Source organism: Saimiri boliviensis, chromosome 9 (assembly GCF_048565385.1).
Source record: "Saimiri boliviensis isolate mSaiBol1 chromosome 9, mSaiBol1.pri, whole genome shotgun sequence".
Lineage (NCBI taxonomy): Eukaryota > Metazoa > Chordata > Mammalia > Primates > Cebidae > Saimiri > Saimiri boliviensis.
The window spans coordinates 61131932-61150662 of NC_133457.1; the positions used below are offsets into that span (position 1 = coordinate 61131932).

The following is an 18731-nucleotide window of genomic DNA, read 5'->3' on the forward strand; positions in this document are numbered from 1 at the left end:
CTTTTACATAATGTTTATTTAGAAAATGCACACTTCTACTTCAATAAATTGCTGTCCAATAAAAGTCATACCTTTACAAACCGAAAACCTATAATTCTGACAGCCCAAAACAAAACTAAGTTGAAATGAAGAGTACCATGTGTAAACAGCCTTGCAGCAGACTTAGAAAAAAATGGGCAACTGGGAAAGAAGAGAGTATCTGGTTAACTGTGGAATGAAAACCACCTCTTAACAGTTACATGTTCTATAACCATACATCTCCTTATAATTGTTGTTTCCACTGCGGAATATATAAAATCTAAGGTGTATATGACAGTAAAAAAAGTTCAGGTTTCTAAAACAGTTTTTGAAATTAAGCCTTGGACAACATTAGGATATTTAAAAGACTTGGGACTATTTAGTGTTCTCCTGTATTTTGCACTAATTAATAGATAGTCTCATAACAGAACATTCTCTTTTTTTTTTTTTTTTTTTGCCTTCTTTGTTTTAAAAGAAAAAGGGTTTCATGGGATCTCAAACTCTTGAGAGCTCTCTCTGTAGGTGGGAGTTCTGTCATGTGGAGTTTGTGCCCTTATTATTTACAGTGCAGAACGAACACGTGGTATTTGACTCCACCTCCCCCCCAACCCCAACACCTAGACTGTGCCCACTTCCCCTCCTATGACATTTGGGTCTTTCCATAGTCAGAATTTATTGGGTGTTTTCAATTCCTGAATCTAATTTTCATTCTGATGTTATATTGCCAGGTTTCTAGTTTCGAAACATGTATTTTTATACCAACAGCTTCACCTAAAATTTATCTGAGCAGGAGGGAAATAGGAAAGTTTGGGGGAACCTTTTCCACCCCACCTTTCTACTATCATTTCTGACAACTCTGACCTGCTATTTGTTTCAGATTGCAGCCAAGAATACACGGATTCTACAGGCATAGACTTACACGAGTTTCTGATTAACACATTAAAGAATAATTCCAGGTAAATTATTAAATAAGCCTCTTATTTTTAGGATCAAATAGAATATTACAAAGTTATTAATCCAACACTTCTAGGAAAGCCATTGTAAAATGCAGATACCTTCCCTGACATCTTAAACTTCTATATTTTTGTTCTGCTAATGTTTTGCATGTTTACTTTTTATAGAGAGTCTTAATAACTGGTAGTTATCCAATTAATAAATTATGGTTTAATAGCTCTGCTTTTCTAATCACAAAGATATACTAAGGAGGAAAAATAAAGAATAAAAATTATTGATGTCACATAAGCCAATCATGTTTTAATGCAGCTGTGTATTCATTTACAGTCAAAACTTGGCCTTTGTTTTCTTCCAGTTTCCTATTAATTTGAAATATACTGTTTATTTGATGTGTTTTATGATCCTAGTACCTTGCATGCCATAATTAATTTTAAGACTGCAAAATTTAGATATTTCAAAATACTTAACAGATAAGATTAGGATTATTCCTTCTTGTATTTATTAAGTATTTTAAAATACCTAAATAATCTTAAATATAATGATATATGTAAATGTATGTAAATGGTCAGCATATTCCAAAGAAGAGTTAGATACAGGTTTGTAGCAGCATACATTTAAGTAATCCTTTCCATACATTTAATTTCCATACATTTTAATTTCCATACATTTAATTAATGTAAAGACCTACATTCTTTAGGTCTTTGGAAATGGAGCATATCTAAAACCTTTTAAATATAACATTTATTTTGCAGGGACAGGATGATACTTTTGAAAATGGAGCAGGAAATTATTGATTTCATTGCTGACAACAAGTATGTTAAACTGCAATGCTGGTTAATTTGATGATGTATCCTAGTTTGGTATTTGAGTTAAATTATCCATTCTGGAAAGATTTAGGGATAGAGAAAACATTGTTTAATATGTTCCTTGATTTGTTAAATGGGGAAATTATTGGAGTCAGGAACTATATACTGATGAGAATTGTTGCTCGGACCATGTGGGCTTCTGCTTGTTAAATTCCTGACAAAATGGCTATAAACAGGGGGCCACTGATTAGCATAGAGTAGCTGTAACAAGAAGCGACCCTTTTCATTTTTATTATAGTTTTTTAATGGGCTCCAGCTGGCTGCAGTCAGTTATGCCTGAAAATAATTGTGCTGCTTTCAGTGTAAACCATGTAATGACACATCTCCATATAGGCATCTGCAATCGCATATTATGTCACATCATTTGTCCTGTTCCTGGTCCCGTTGACAAGGTAGCATGGACTAAAATACAATACTGTCCCATAGACATTACCTTCTCTCTGGCAAGAGAAATGTGTAACTATGAAACAAAGATGCTTATTGTAGCTTAATCAATAAATCTATAACAAGTAGAAAATTTATCTGGAAAGTCAGACATTAAGAGATGCCAGAACTGGGATCTGTTTGGGAAGGGCCAAAGGATGGACAATGGTGGGGTGTGGAGGTCAGGGAGAGGTAACATGGAGAGAAATACCAGATGTAGATGATGAGGGGTTGGAGGCAGCAAACCACATTGCCATGTTTGTACCTATGCAACAATCCTGCATGTTCTGCACATATACCCCAGAATCTAAAGTATAGTTAAAGAGAGAGAGAGAGAGAGAGAGAGAGAGAGAGAGAGAGAGAGAGAGAGAGATGCCAGAAATGTAATAGGCTTAGTGGTTTAGATGAAAGAGAAATAGTTCTGTGTGTATACTTGTAAAAGGTATTATGGGCAAAAAATGAAAATGCTGATTCCACTTTTTCTTGCATTATGTTCCAGTAATCATTATAAAAAGTTCCCTCAGATGTCATCATATCAGAGGATGCTTGTCCATCGAGTGGCAGCTTACTTTGGATTGGATCACAATGTGGATCAAACAGGAAAATCTGTTATCATCAACAAGACCAGCAGCACCAGAATGTAAGCCCCATCACTGTACTTATTTAGCATTTTCTTTTTCTCCTATGGATTCATTTATAAGATCACAGTATAAAATTCACAGTATATGACATTTAAAATGTGCAGTGTTATTTATCTCTTGCTCTTATCAGAAGTAGTGTGGCATTTATCTGTAGAAGATTATCTGAGAACCAAGAAAGTTTATACAATTCAGGCAATAAAGTGGATTTATTTCCTGCTCTTTTACATAGCTTCTGAAACATAATTTTCTTTCTGCCATCAGTACTCTATGAAATTACATACAAAGCTGTGAAAAATTTTGTCAAAATATAACTTAAATTAAAAACAATAGATATTTTTAAATAACCATGACATACACAGAATAATTGTTATTTTCTTTCTTCTGCTTTTTACACATCTATCTTACTGTGGTTTCTGGAGTAATAAAAAGCTCTGAACCTAGAGGCAGAAATCCTGCCTCTAAAACCCAATTCTACTTACGAGTTGTGTGACTTGGAGCAAGTCATTTAAAATCTGCCATCTCGGTTTTTTCACCTGTAAAATGAAAGTCTTGAGCTAGATGAAATATCTAAGACTTAGCTCTAAAAAGAGGATAACAAGTTTTTTCTCCTCAAAATAATTGTTTTTATCTGAATACCTGTTCATTGTTTCACTGAATCACCAAAAGCATAATAACATGAGTAGTTATTTGCTTTGAAGCTTGGTACTGCTTTTCTCGAATCCATGTATCTTTTGAGTACAGTACAAGCCACTTCTACAACAAAAGGCCTGTTAAATTAAAAAAAACTGCCCACATAAAGCATCCAGTTTTATAATTTTCTTTTTCACAGTGTCCTTGGTAAACTGTAAATTGCACGGTCTTTAGGAATGTCAGTGAAGGGAGCTTTTGTGTCAAGCAGAGTATCATAGTTAAAATACTCTGTATTTTCTGCTCACCAGAGGTTGGGACAAGTGGGGATGGAGATGAGGCTCTTTCTCAACCCAAGCATCAGTTTGTGCTCAGCAGAGGTCAGGGGAAAGTCATAGTGAAGAGAGCACAAACTGGGAGATCGGGGACCAAGCATGGCTATGATTAATATCTCCAATAAGCACTCTACTTCTGTGGGCTTCAAATTACTTATGTATCTGTAGGATGGTTTGAACTGAATCATGTTTAAGGGCCCTTGAAGTTTCAGAATCATTCAACCCTGTAGTTGCATTCTACTGTGTTAGCACAACACATTTAAAAAATTTATCAGCTTCTCACTTTATCTGATTGTTGACACATGTGCCTCATATTTGAATAGTAGTAAAAATTATGGTAACTTTTAAAGTCCTTTATGTCTTCTCTCTCCATCCAATACTCTTTGCTGTTGTTATAGTTGTGTTGTTGTTGTTTTTCCTTATTCATTTTTTTAATGGTTTTTAGATATCATAATGCAGGGACATCCTGATTGCAAAATAGAGAAGCAGTTGACTACTTCCTTTTATTTTTTCTTCTTCTTTGTCTATAAGGTTATAGCAAACATGGAAAACCTCCATAGTTCAAGCATATTAAATATGATACAGTTTCAACTGGTGGATAATAGATTTATTTTTAATTCACACTGATTTTGCAATCACATAGTCATAAATACTAGTATATATGTTTTAGACATGTTTCCTTGGAGAATGGCTTTGAGAAAATTAAGCATTATATCAAGACTCTTAGAAACTTTTGAGTACTGGCTCTAAACCTGCTCTGCCCAGTAGGTAGCCAAATATGACTATTTACATTTCAATTTACATTTATTAAGTTTATATAAAATGTAAACTTTAAAATTCAGTTCCTCTACCAGGTCAGCCACATTTCAAGTGGCTATTGGATAGAGCAGATATGGAACACTGATAGGATTTTAGAACTTTCTATTTATCAGCTCTTCTTTAAATCCTTGTGTTTCCTGCAAGCTCCCAAATACCAGTGGAGAACATAATTTGTCCTTTAAAACTTTTCTAGCTAGCAGGTATCGTATTACTAGAATTCTTCAGTTCTAGAAGAGTGCCACCTTTTTTTTTTTTAATCAATGGCCATTTAAAACTGGACACCACATGTTTATGAGTTTAGAAGAGTTGAAAGTAAGTGTGTGCAGAGAACACCTCTTGAAGGTACAGTTAAACTGGAAGACCAGGGCTCAGTCTCTGGCTAACCCTTACTCTTACATACCACACTTTAGGTACCACTTTGTAAGTCAAAGCAAATCATGCCTAAACAAAAAAGACAAATAACTGTATGTCATGGACGTTCAAGGTATTTACTGAAGTGTTGAGCTTCAATTGAACAACGTTTAATTCACAGCTGTTGAGTTCTACTGTTCTATTCTAACTACATTTCTGACCATCTTCTATGTGAGTGGCTCTTGAGGAGTATCGGTGGTTCATGCTCTGTTTGAGTAGTTCTTGAGGAGTGGTGGATAACTGATGTGTTTTAGCACAAAAAAACAAGGATGAATTAAATGTCTTTATCCAAATAGGGACAAATCACAGTTTTCAGAACCTGAATCATTGTTGGCAATTTTAGTGAAAATAAGTGGTTTTTTGTGGAAAATTATGTTTGATTTTAAGTCTGTTGCCATGCTCTTTGGGGTTGAAGTTCAAAATGGGGCATTATATCCAAAACATTCTATTCAGGTTTTAGGTGTCTTGGGTTTTTTTTGATTTTGTAAAAAATTTCAGATTTGTCTTATCAGGGCAATCAACATGTGTTAGTTACGGGAACCATATTAACTTAAAAATATTTCTGGATTGAACTGTCTCCATTTATTTGAAGGAGCGAATACTGAGATGACAGTTCCGTGTGAGTTTTGAGTTTGGGGACTACTTTTTCAATGTATACACTTTTATGCTACTCCAATGCAAATACATGAAATGTATATTTCAATGGCACTATAGGTTGAGAAAAATGCAGAAAAATGTGGCTGGGGAATGCAGAAAAATGTGGATTGAGGGTATTTTTGTTAACTGAAAGGTAGAGGGGAAAAAATCTCCGTTTATATTTTTCTTCTTCCTTGACACGTCACTACTCCTCTGACATCAACGTTTAAATAATTGTGACTATTTTAGCTCCATATTGGCTAGAATTTATTTCCCAGAATCCTGATTTTCTAGATGATAGGTAGTTTAAGTAATTATAGAATGTGACTTGAGAAGGTTAGTTTTTTCATGGAGAAGAAAGAGTTTCACACGAAATTCAAAATATCTGGGTCATAACAATACACTGTGAGGGTTACATGTGTGTGTGTACTGTACTGACCTCTAGTATTTTCAATAATATACCCAGATATAATCTATCTGCTCTTTTATGATAAAAAGAACTTGTCTCAGGATATACTTCTGTTTGTTAAATATCATCCATCACTTATAATAACATTGCCTACTGCTTATTAATTTCTCTAAGAACTTTACCTCTTATAACAATATACAATACCTGAGGCAAATGTATATTGTTACATTTAATACAAAATATATTAAATTTACAACACCTCATGTAAATGTATATTGTTACATTTAATATGAAAAACACTTAAAATATAAGTAATTAAAGCTTCATTTTGCAGAAGAAGAAAATGAGGCACAAACTGAGTTTCAGTTTGGGGCTTACATAGAAGCAATGGTTAGCATGACTGGGACCTAAACCAATGTGTCTAATATCATAAAGATTTTTTAAAATAATCTAATTCTCTTAAAGCAAAAATACCCAGAAAATACTGAGTATTCAAGAAGAGTCTCCGGATTGGTTGATGATTTCAATCCTTTTAAGTCCCTTGTTTTCTGATAAGGAAACAGTGATTGATGGACAAGATATTTTTGAAGATTAAGTCAGTGATATCATTAAGTAACAGAACCTTCCTACAATTTCATAGGTCTTGATAGATTTGTTGTGCTTATTACTGCCACAAGGTGATTTTTTTTGAAAGAATTGTGTGTGTGTGTGTGTGTGTGTGTGTGTACACACACGTATATATATATACACATATATATACATATATACATTTATATATATAATTTAAGCTTTACTCCATTTTACTATTTTTCTAAGAATGAAAAAGCCATATTTATTAATTATGTTAGTGTAGGAGATGAACTTTTTTATTGTGTTATTACAAAATTACTACAACATGCATCTGATTATTCAGTTTCATGGCTTTATGTCACATCTACAAGAGCATCAAGTGTGGTTAAGAAACAGTGAGACAAGATGGAAAGGTAGTTGAAGTAAAGTCAACTATCTAGAGACTTTACATTAATATATTCCAGGTTTCTATAAATTACCTGACAAAAGCAGAGATGTTATGTTTTTGCAGTCATAAAATATCCACAGACAAAACTTTCCGGATACTGAAAATATATTTTTAGCAACTCACCCACAAGTATGTGTCCAGCACCAAGACTTCAGCATCTGTGGTCACACAGAAAATAACAAGATAGGATTCTTGTCCTCAGACGTTTTACACTATGCCTATAGATAGGTGAATAACCTCCGAATCTCAGTCGTCTTAAAACTTGAAAAATGTAGTGCAACTCTTTGTGTATCCAAAGTAGACATGTAACAAATGCCTAGAGAATAGCTCCATAATTGAACACTATACCAAATATCCAGGAGAACATATAAAGCAGATTCAATGGGGACTACCTGCCCATCCATTTCATGGTTCAAATAAGCATTTAAGAAGACATTGAGAAAGGCTAAGGCTTAAACAAATATAGTGAGGAGGGGGATACATTGCAAGCTGGAGTACAACCTATAAATGAACGTAAGATAATAATTTCTACATTTTTTGAGCATCTACTAAGAGCAGGGCATTTTGTTGAGATGGTTGTGTTAGGTTCTCAGAGCCACCTAATGACAAGGATTTTTTTTAATTATATTTTTTACTATACTAAAAAGAAAGTACTGAAGGAAAATTCATAAATTGTCTAAAATGATATTGTCAATGACAGTGGACGGCTGCATAAGATTGGATAGAACCTTGAAGGTGGGCAGCTCTTAGAGCTTTAGAACATGAGATTTGATGTGCATAAAGTGATACATTAGAAAGGCTAATCTGGCATTGACTAGTAGGATATGTTCAAGAGGAAATGACCGAGAGTAGAAAGACGTGTGAGTGCTGCTGTCACCAAAGCATGGGGCTGGAGTTAAGAATAAAATTTATGGAAAGTAGGCGATAATAATAGTGTTCATTTGGGGCACAGTTGAAGGTGGTACTGTCACCTGGCAAACTGATGCACTTTAGAGAATTAGTAAATTTCTTTCCCCCACAGCACTGCATTTTTGTCGGAGCTCATAGCTAACCAGAGTAAGAGCAGGTTAGTGTATGTGACCAGTAGCCCCCAACCACACCTTTTGGTCTGCAGATTCAGTCTTAATAGCTGGGACTTTTCTAACAAATGAAGTCTCTGAGCTGAGGCCCTCCACGTTGTGTTTCTTCACCTCTAGTTAGTTCCTGTCTTCTATCCCATTGTAGATTGCCAGAAATATGTTTTGCTCTGACAGACACTTTTTATTTTTTGATGGAATTTTTGTCAGCTGTCTTGTTAGGTTATGATGCTAAATTAGAATCTTGGAAATCTAGGGTTGAGGTATTAAGGTCCATGTTATTTTGATATTATAAATGATATTTATAATGTATTTACATAATGCTACATGTTTTATATCTAGGATTTAGGATAAAAATATAAATAGTGATCTTATTGAAATATTTTTGATGCCACAAATATATATGTCTTTCCAGATAAGAAGTTTCACTCTTCTCTTTCTCTCACTTTCTGATCTTCAGTTTCTCTCTCTTTTACTCATTTTCTGTTTTTGGCACAAAGCAGTTTATTGTTGTTTTGTTAGATATATTTTTAACTCTCCTCTTATCCATCCATGAGAAAGGATGCACACTAAGAGTGTACCATTAGGAGACTAGCAACCATCCAGTTGCACAGGTGTTTTCCAAAAAGCCAAGATCAGCCACAGGCAATGAGAATCCCATGTATATCTGAATGTTTTTGCAGATGTCAGAGCAACTGTTTAACTCATCCCAGATAATTTTCATGTTAAAAGATTGTCATCTCTTGAACATTTTTTCTCTTGTCTTTCACATCCACCCACTGTCATTGCCTCAAATCCCCTACTCTGAGAGTTCAGAGCAAAGAAAGGAAAGAGCAAATCCACTGAAGGAGAGTGGTTACAGACCACAGAAATTGTGAAACAAAAATAGTGGCCCAAAGGCATTGATTTCAGGCTATACCTGAGGTGCCCAAGGACATATCCAGTGATTCCTGAGAAGTGTGAGCCTGGGTATTTTGCCTGGAGTGATGAGTGGTGTATGGTGACTATAGTAGTTTGGTTGCTGCATGCTCCAGAAAGAATGATTAACTGAGTCGGCTATTTGGTAAATCCTAAAAACCATGAAACTCATTCTAGCACTACACAAAGCTTCTCTATAGATAGAGCAATGGAGAAAAATTGGTTTTATTAAGAGACTCTGAAATGCTGGATAGTTATTACTACACCAGCAGGAAAGATCCTGGGACTTTCCACCTTCTCAGTGGGCAGACCCAGTCAGCAGTGGACAGCAGCATGCCAAGGTCACGGAACGTCTACTATGCTTAGTTTTCTGAAGAGGCTAAAGCTGAAAATGGGAATCCTTGGCGTTTGACCCTTAGGCATTTCACTCCCTGCAGGTAATTAAGCACATTTATTACAAAACAAAATAAAGCAAAACACGCTTTTTCTTCTGTGTTTATTATATTTGTCTTCCTTTGGCTGGGAATGTGTGTGGCTCTGTGAATAAACTGAGCGACATCCTGAAGTGGATGCTCCCTTAATCATCCTCTAAGGAAGACCAAGCATTAATTTATTTAAGTGCCTCTTAAAAATTTATGAGTGGTTGGTTAGCATCCTGTCATTTCTAAACACGGTAAATTTACTCTGCGCTTTTTACAGGAATGGCACTGAAAATCACTTGACTAGATGCCAAAGATCAGAAACCTAAGAATCACATTGTTTTCAGGAAAACCATGAAATTTTATTTACTGAGCAAGACACTTTTTTTTTTTTTTAATCTATACTCAGGATCAAAATGAGATTTATTTGTTCACATTGGTCAAACTCCATGTCATTTTCTTCAAATATCATATTTCCTCCATATTATTCTCACATATATCAGAGAATATAAGACTCTGTAGATGAAATAGGTAAATGCCAGAAAGATACTGTAAAAAGGAACATAAATTTGTTGTATTCTTTTCCCTACTTGAAATTATTTATAGGCCATTGAGTGTGAATATGTAATTAACTATTCCAGAAATGAAACATGCATGTACCTTCTATAACATAGTATACTTAATATAACATTTTTATAGAGATTTTCTGTGGAGTCATGATATGTTTAGTAATTTTATTTATTTATCTGTTTTGCTCATGACATCCTAGGTAGATAAAGCTAAGCCATCTGTCACTCAGGCATGATTCTTCTCCTAAAGTTAGAGAAAGAAGAATTAACATTACTACTCTCAAATAATGAAAAAGAAGGAGAAGAAAACCATTGTTCTTTAACTGATACCCATTGATTCACTTATAAAAGTCCTAATTTGCATTTTATTGCCTTTAAAATTGAGCAGTGAACCAAATTAAACAACATCAGTACTAAGGTAGATGGCAAAACTGTGATGCCGAAAAAAATCTTTAGAATCAGCAGACACACTGGATTCATAATTACCTTGGCATACTTAGGAATGACACAAAACTCAATTTCATATTCTTAAATTATGTCAGATGAAAATTATTTCTCAAGTGTTCGGTACTGTGCTTTGAACAAAAGAAGCATGAGCACATGTTAATTCTTTTCATAGTTTATTTGAGGAGCCATGACAATTTTGATCAAGACTGTGTGTGTGTATGTATGTGAACACATAGTGTATAACTACAAGATTGTATGTGTGTAAACAAATACTACGTATCATACAGTTAAGAAGTTAAAAGTTAATCATACACATACCTACTAGATATAGTATTGTCCTAAATGTATAATAGTTTTGGAAGAAGCAAGATTATTGTGGCTTGATTTCCTCAATCTGCCTCTCTGCTTGCTATATGCAGCAGAATTATGCCCAGTAACAGGATTTCCCTTGTTTCTTCTAAATCCTCCTGTAGGGCTGACAGTCATTTTAGCACTCATACTTTGGGAAGTTTTAGAGAATACTTAAAGGTGAGAGTCTGGTTGTGTATAATGAATATAATAATAATAACATGTTATAATGTTTAGTACAAGTCTTCAAACGATAACTTGGAATCTATCAAGAGATGTGCACATCTGTGTAACACATTTTATCCCACAACCTTACTTCTTCCAATGTACAGCCTTAAAGATAACACAGTATTCGCAGAGGAGCTTAGCCTTTAACTTCCCAATCTTTACTTCCCACCTTCTGGCCTTCAAACCAGGAAAATGAAAAAATACATAGCATTTATTTACATGTACCAAAAATATTTGGCAATTCCCTATCAACTAAACTACACTAGTAACTCTGTACCTTCATAGGGATTGAAATACTATATTTGCATATGGGCTTCAATGGAATACTTTTTTTTACAACATTACAATATATAAGCAAAAAACAGTTTCCAAAGAAAACATCACTTTCAGAAAAATACGACTGCCACATTTAGCCTACTTAAGGTTAACTATAAGGAAAATTTTGGATCAATAATCATTGTTGCTCCTTTAGATTTTTTTCTACTCAAAAAATATAAAGAGTGTAACGGTAGTTTCTAAAACTTATTAAGTGATTTACTAGTGCTTAGCACTGGGCTTGGTAGATTAGTTGCATTATTATACACCTGTGTAATCCTCACAAGCAAGTTAAGTATTATATTTTCCATTTTATACAAGAAACCAAACAACAGCCCTCTCTCTCAGAGGGAGGGTTGCAAAAAGTCACACAGTAAGCTGCAGGACTGAAAAGACGTAACTTTTTAGGCTTGTTTCTCAGTGTTATGTCTGTATTCTCAAAACTATTTTAGTTATTGCTATTTCAAGCATAGTATGCTAGTTTATGTTTATTTTATATAAAGAAATTAGGTTACATACTAAAATGTTTTGGTTATTTTAGGGGAGTGGAACTTTGAATCATTGAATGTATTAATGCTACCATCATTTAATGTTCTTATAGCACTGAAATGGAAGGATGGAGAATTTAAAGACAAAAAGTATACCAGTAGTCTAGCCCTGATTTTAGTCAGTTTATTACCACTGACAAGAAAAGTCTGAGATTAGAAAACATGCAAGAAATTAGTACCCTGGAGCTGAAGAAGAAATTATTCATCACCAATTCAGTGTTGGAAGCGAAAATAAGTGAATTCAATATGCAAAGTGTTGTGCTCTTTTATCAAAGTAGCAACAGAGAGAAGTACATTATCAACTATATTGAACCAAATATTGCATTTGTAGATTAACACTAGATTATTTGTTTATAGGTTTGCCTAGAAGATATCACTAAAACTTTCGAAAATAATAAGGAGGCTGAAATTGTCCTAGGCTAATCCTAAATCTTAATTATGATTTTGATTGATGATAAATCAATCAGTGGTTGCTATTTGGTGGAATTCTAAATTTTACACTGATCTAAAACATTTCAAGTTTTACGTGGGACCAATCTGTAAAATGATACCCATGTAAAACATTAACTGTTTTGATAATATCAAGAATCTAGGCATATATTTGATGTTATCTTCATATTTGATAAGATATGTGCACAGTATTTCATAGAAAATTTATATAAGATCATCTGCATATCATTTAGAAGATTGCCTCTCTATAGCTTTTCTACTGTAGACATGATTTTTCATCTGTGGAAATTCTAAATGTATGGGTAAACTTGAAGAAATAAATCTGCTTTGTTAAGCTAAGTGTATTTATCTGATATATGTGACTGTTAAGTGCTGTTGCCAACACCGTGCTCAATACAGTTCATAGCTAATCAAGCTCACAGACCTGGTATATAATATACCAGGTCTTAATTGCATGTCATTACTTTCCCTTTTTAAAGCTTCATATTTTCCGTGTTCTCGTAATCTTCTTCTATAACATCATTATTTAGTTTTCTATAGATAAGTAAAAAGAGATCTTCAGAGTGGACAGTATTATTTAGTTATCATTATATTATCATTAGTAAATGGATGTTTCTATACATATAGATCAAAAAGGACATAGCAAGAAAGAGAGTGATTGGCATGGTAGGTGTGGTTTACATATACTAGAGGGCCTTACAAGCAGGGAGCTTAATTAAATCTGCTATTTTTAAAGTATCAATGCAGTAGAAAAATTGAGAATTACTTTGACAAAACAAAATATCTAAATGCCTATTTTGGATGATTGCAGTAATACATGGTATGAAAGAATATTTTCTAAATATTCAAAATATTTGGATATTTTAATTGTCTATTATCCAGTAATTGGATGCAAACCACTACTAAGCTGTTGAATGGTTTTTCTATCTTTTTAAGCTAATAATTTTCATTATTTTGTTGATTTAAAAATAATTATTTTCATACTCACAAATATATAAAAGGTTTAATGTAAAATTGCTTATTATCCCACCATCAGACATACCTATACCTAGCATTACTATTATTATATATCATAGTTTCAACATAAATATGATTTCAAAGCATATCTATGTTTTTATTAATTGCTTTTCTATGTTACTCAATATTATTAGATACAATTGTATGGAGCCACATCGTATATTATGTACCTTAAATTACTTAATCTGCTATAGATTTTCACAGTTTTACTGTTGTGAATGATATAATTCTGTATTCATTTATTATTATTTTTTGATTCATTATTAGAAATGGAAACTCCTTGTCAAGAAAAAAAATGATACTTTAAAATTTTAAATCTCTAAACCCACATAGCCAAATTGTTTGCCAGAGCAGAGGTATCAATGTAAGGGATGCCTTACAAATGCATGTTGTTTTTAAATGATGTGCTTAATGCTGTTGTTCATGGAAAGTCTTATGTTAAAGGAGAGTCAAAGCTTTGGTTTGCATGCCTCTGCTTATATATAAAATACACTATAGAAACAGAGAAGAATAAAATGAATTTTGCAAGGGTGTTACAAAATTCAAAACAAGAGTTTGAAAGTTGCTAATAAAGAATGTTGGCTGCTTAGCACTGCGCATATTAAATTCACAAGGTATAGTCTTATTTTAAAGAAAACGAAGCGGTATAAAATGACAAACTGATAATGCAAAGTGTGAGATACACTTATTTAAAAAGAAGAACATAGAACTAAAATACATCCAAATTGTACATATTTTTAATTGAAATTTTTTGAGATATTAAGAGAACAGTGTCATTAGAATTCTGTAATTTGACTATTAAAATGTTTTTGATAGGTGTCTTACACCATCAAAATATTTTATACTGTTATGAACAGAAAGTTTTATTTGTTGAAATACTTATACATATTGATAACCACCTTTCAGTTACTCAGGGTGAAATTTAAGACCTCTCTGTGACTACATATTCAGTAGAATTAAATTTTTTATTTATGTTTGGAAAATGAGTGAAAGGTTAAGCTTAACTATTTGGAAGAAAAATAACAAACCTTGTCTTAAGAACCTGGCAGTAAAGTAAACTATTGAAAATACTTCAAGGTAAGAAAAATTAGAAATAATCATAATAATGAGTGCTCATCTATTTCAAGCTTTAAGGGGAAAAAAACTAACTAAAATTGGAACTGAATGACTAGAAGACAGAGTTTGATTATCTTCACTCAACCACACTGTTTCTTAATTCGTAAGCTATGCCTAAGTAAGAAACAGTGAAGAATTAATTCTGACTTTTCAGAGGTTTGATTGGGGTTGTCAAGAAATTGACCAGAAATGCTAGTACTGTTCACTACACATGAACAGTGAGTTTCACAGCAGTTATATGGTGCAATTTGTGGAAAGACATATTTTACCTTCAGAAGAAGAAAGTATTTTTCATCTAGAATAAGCATTACATTTATTTACCATGCTTTTTTTGATGGTAATATAGAGAAAGATAGAAATAATACCACATGTACTGAAATCTACCAGAAAAAAAAAGTTAGGCATGAATGATGTACAGCTATAATATGTATAGTAAAGTCTAGTTATCATTGACTTAATAAATACCACAACTTTTGCAGCTTTGAGAATGATTCACATATTAATACCTTAAAAGTTATCTATTACTATTTTAAATAAAGGTCTGAAACACATTATTTTAGTTCCATTCATTTTATTGCTTAGATATAATATTGCTATGGTGGTAAATTAACTGTGAAAGGGAGTTGAGTTTTCAAGGCTATAATATTAAGGTACATTACCAGTGATTTTAATTTAATAATTTGCAGTACTTCAGGTGGATACCTTAGTTTACATGAGCTTAAACTGCAAAATTGCTCTTTAGCTCAACAATCAAACAATTCTCTATAAAATCAACCTAGAAAAATCTTATTAGAATCATTTAATTTTTTAAAGCAAACTTCAAATAGTTACTCTATGGTCATTCAATATTTTTGGAAAAATATAAAAGGATTAATAATTTGAACTATTAAATTCCAGTATTTGAAAAAATACCTGAGTTATTTGAAATACAGTTATTAAGAATGCATTGTGTATCATTTGTATCAATAGGAAATACTCTTGCTCTAAATAATGTTCACATTATTAATTAGAATAAGCCTTTTGATTACTTTTTATGTTGTAAATGCATTTTTTTCTAAATTTATGAAGAATAAATGACTGCTACAGAGAAATGGAAATGGTATTTTTAAAATAATGTTGAAATAGCTCTTTTAAAGATACAATGACACTTGAAACTGGGAAGTTCCAAAACTAGGAAAGCCAAGATATTCATTTTCACTTTCATATCTTCCCAAGGTATCCTCTATTTAAAACAAACAAACAAAAGCATTTGTTTTTGTAGCATGATTAATTTTGGTCAACATAAATTGAAGCATAACTCGATTTTTGAAGATCTTACTAATGTTCTAAATTTGAATTTATGCTCCTACTAACCAAGTTCTCTTCTGTTTTATAATTATGGAGCTTATAATTTTATATCTTATCAAGTGACTTTTTTATCTGTCCCTGAATAGAATTTATAATAGAATTTTTAATATTCATAAATAAGAATTTATGAATAGCTCTGCTAAATGTTCATTTGTTTATACACTGTTTAGTATATTTATTCAGCCAAGTACCTCTCAGGTACCAGGCATGGTTTTAGGCACTAAGGCTTAAGTATTTTAAAAAGACAAGGTGTGCATTGACATGAAACTTGAATCCTAATTCTGGTTAGTGCACTGAAATCTCACTCTAATGCTTTCAACCTAAATAAGTCAATCTGTAACAAATTCACCTTATGCTCATGAAACAAAAAGTCCACATTCTCAGATCATTTTATTTGTAAATGAACAATTACAGACTATTACAACAAATACAAAATGGACAATTACAGACTATTACAACAAATACAAAACATACCTGTAAATTTGGAAGTCAGCAAATCATTTCACTTAACTAGAGCTGATCAGAGCTTAACAGAGCCTAGGGATATTAGAAGAGACCTAAGTAGCACTGATGGAGTGGACATCTGTATTTAAGTAACCATCCTAACTTCATTTGCTATGGAAAAAAAAAAAATGTGTAACAACATATAAGTATTGGTAGAAAATGTTAGGAAGCTTAATCTAGAGAATTGCTATTGTTTACAGGGACCTGCAAGGTTACACTGTAATATCTTTACAGTGTAATAAGAAATTAAAGTGTACTGTCACTATGCTACACTGAAATGTTTAATTTTTCTACTATAAATGGCCTTTTTATTGTTAAGTACAAGTTTATTTCTTTAGAATACTAATTTTAATATGTCATATTAGTACTTCTGGGCTTTTGTTTACATTTTAAGTTTGGTGGAAAACATTTACATTGAAAACCAGGATAAGTTGATGGAGGATTTTGGTTCTTTATTTTGGGGTTTGAGGGCCTTCAGCCCACTCTGTAGAGGAACAAAACTGGGTCGCTGAAAGGATGGGACCAGGCTGTGTGGTGCCTGTGGCTGACTGGGCAAATTCATCAACGTGAAGTCAAAAGAAGCATGGAGGGATGGTCTCCTTGTCTTTAAAAGAGGCAAAAATATTTGCTTCTGCACCAGACTTTTACCGTAAGGATTGAATAAGATATTGACACCATGTTGCAAAAATTATATTCAGTTTTGAACGCTCAAACTGGTATTACTCCAGTTTTTTGCTGTTGCCTACTCATCAATATGATAATTTATGTATACATATTTAAGGAAAGAAAAACTGCTTTTTATCAAGATTTGAATTATGCACTTAAACTACTTCTTTATTTCCAATGTGCTATTTGCTTATTTTAGAGCTAGGAGCAAATGACAAGTTTCTCCTAATTACTGGTCAGTCACATTAAACAACAGACACTGTGAGCAGCTTCCTAATGACTCAAAACATAATGAACACAGTAGGGACAGAATATCTTCTAGGCTTCAGAAGTCATACATCAGATATGACAGAGGCCATTTAATGACAGTCATAAATTATAGCTGTCTAAATCAGACACACATTTAGCACTTCCTCTGTGGATGAACCCATGTCCAGATCATTCATTGAGTTCTGTGGTCTGCAGTGACAACCGTGGGAAATTAACAAGGAAGTGGAGCCCTTTCCTTTAATAATACAAAATGATAAAGGGGACATAAAAAAGTCAATTGACTAATCCGTAGTGTATAACTGCTTGAAGCATTTTCCCCATGCTAATCAGTTATTAAGTTGTTTAAACTAAATACCTCCAGTTCTCCAATTACTGAACTGATTTACAAGACATGGTAAAGGATGTCAGTCTACTCGAGCCAGATTCCAGAGTGTTCATTATTGAAGAAGACAGAAAATAATTTTTAAGTGATCCTCTCTGACTATGCAGTCCAAAGACTCTTGAAAAGGAGGATGTGATAGAAGATACTCTGTTGGCTTCCAGACATTGGTGAATTAATGTGTTACTCTCAAGTTCTAAACCTGTATATCTGTTTGAGAATAGGGCTTATTTGAATTCAGGAGTAACAGAGGTCAAAATAACTAAGGAAAACATCTGTACACTATATGTAGGCAGGCCTTTAAATTTTGTTTTTCAATTTCAGCCATGATGAGCAGCATGTAGCAAACAAGACCCTGAATTCAAAACAACAAAAGTTCTTCTAACAACCCATGTGAAGTGACATATTATTACCTACCTGTATATTGCCAGCAACTCTAGTTTCAAAACCACTTGTAAACTTTTAAGTTAAATGACACTGTGGGGGAAGAACAACGCTAAGAAATAACTTTAAACAAGGGGAAAAAAACTTTTTTATTGATATGTTTTACTTTGCTGGCAGACCAGAGCAAAGGTTTTGTGAACATTTAAAAGATGAAAAAGGTGAAGAATCCCAGAAGCGGTTTATCTTGAAGCGAGATAACTCTAGTATTGATAAAGAAGACAATCAGGTTGGTTCTCAAGTTTGAGAGTGGCTGACATTGTTGTTTTTGAAGGTGGGCTGACTGATGTTCTTGTCGTCCCTCTGTTGTCCCTGCCTTCCCTCCAATCTTCCCTTGCCTCTAATACCACTGTCCTATCTCCAGCCTCCTTCTCCTCCTTGCCTCCCCCTTTGGCATTCAATGGGTAGCAATATATATATATGTATATATATATGTCTGGTTGCTTTAGCAATGGCTCTGTGTTGGGCTGCATGGGTGGTGCTTGGCGCAGTTTCTGCTGCATGTCTGGGGGGTCG

At 33.3% G+C, this 18731-nt stretch overlaps 1 protein-coding gene across 26 annotated transcripts in view; it reads left to right on the plus strand.

Moving 5' to 3' along the window:
* The window catches only part of ARPP21 (cAMP regulated phosphoprotein 21), a 158483-nt gene that overhangs the window by 51067 nt on the left and 88685 nt on the right, over window positions 1-18731 (plus strand). For 23 of the 26 annotated variants that reach the window (XM_039461936.2, XM_074405984.1, XM_039461933.2 and 20 more), the window contains 4 exons: window positions 896-974; window positions 1725-1784; window positions 2761-2901; window positions 18336-18444. In XM_039461936.2, coding sequence (XP_039317870.1) covers window positions 896-974; window positions 1725-1784; window positions 2761-2901; window positions 18336-18444 — 389 coding nt within the window. The remainder of the gene's footprint in view (window positions 1-895; window positions 975-1724; window positions 1785-2760; window positions 2902-18335; window positions 18445-18731) is intronic. The other 3 variants (XM_074405994.1, XM_074405995.1, XM_074405997.1) reach the window with 1 other exon arrangement.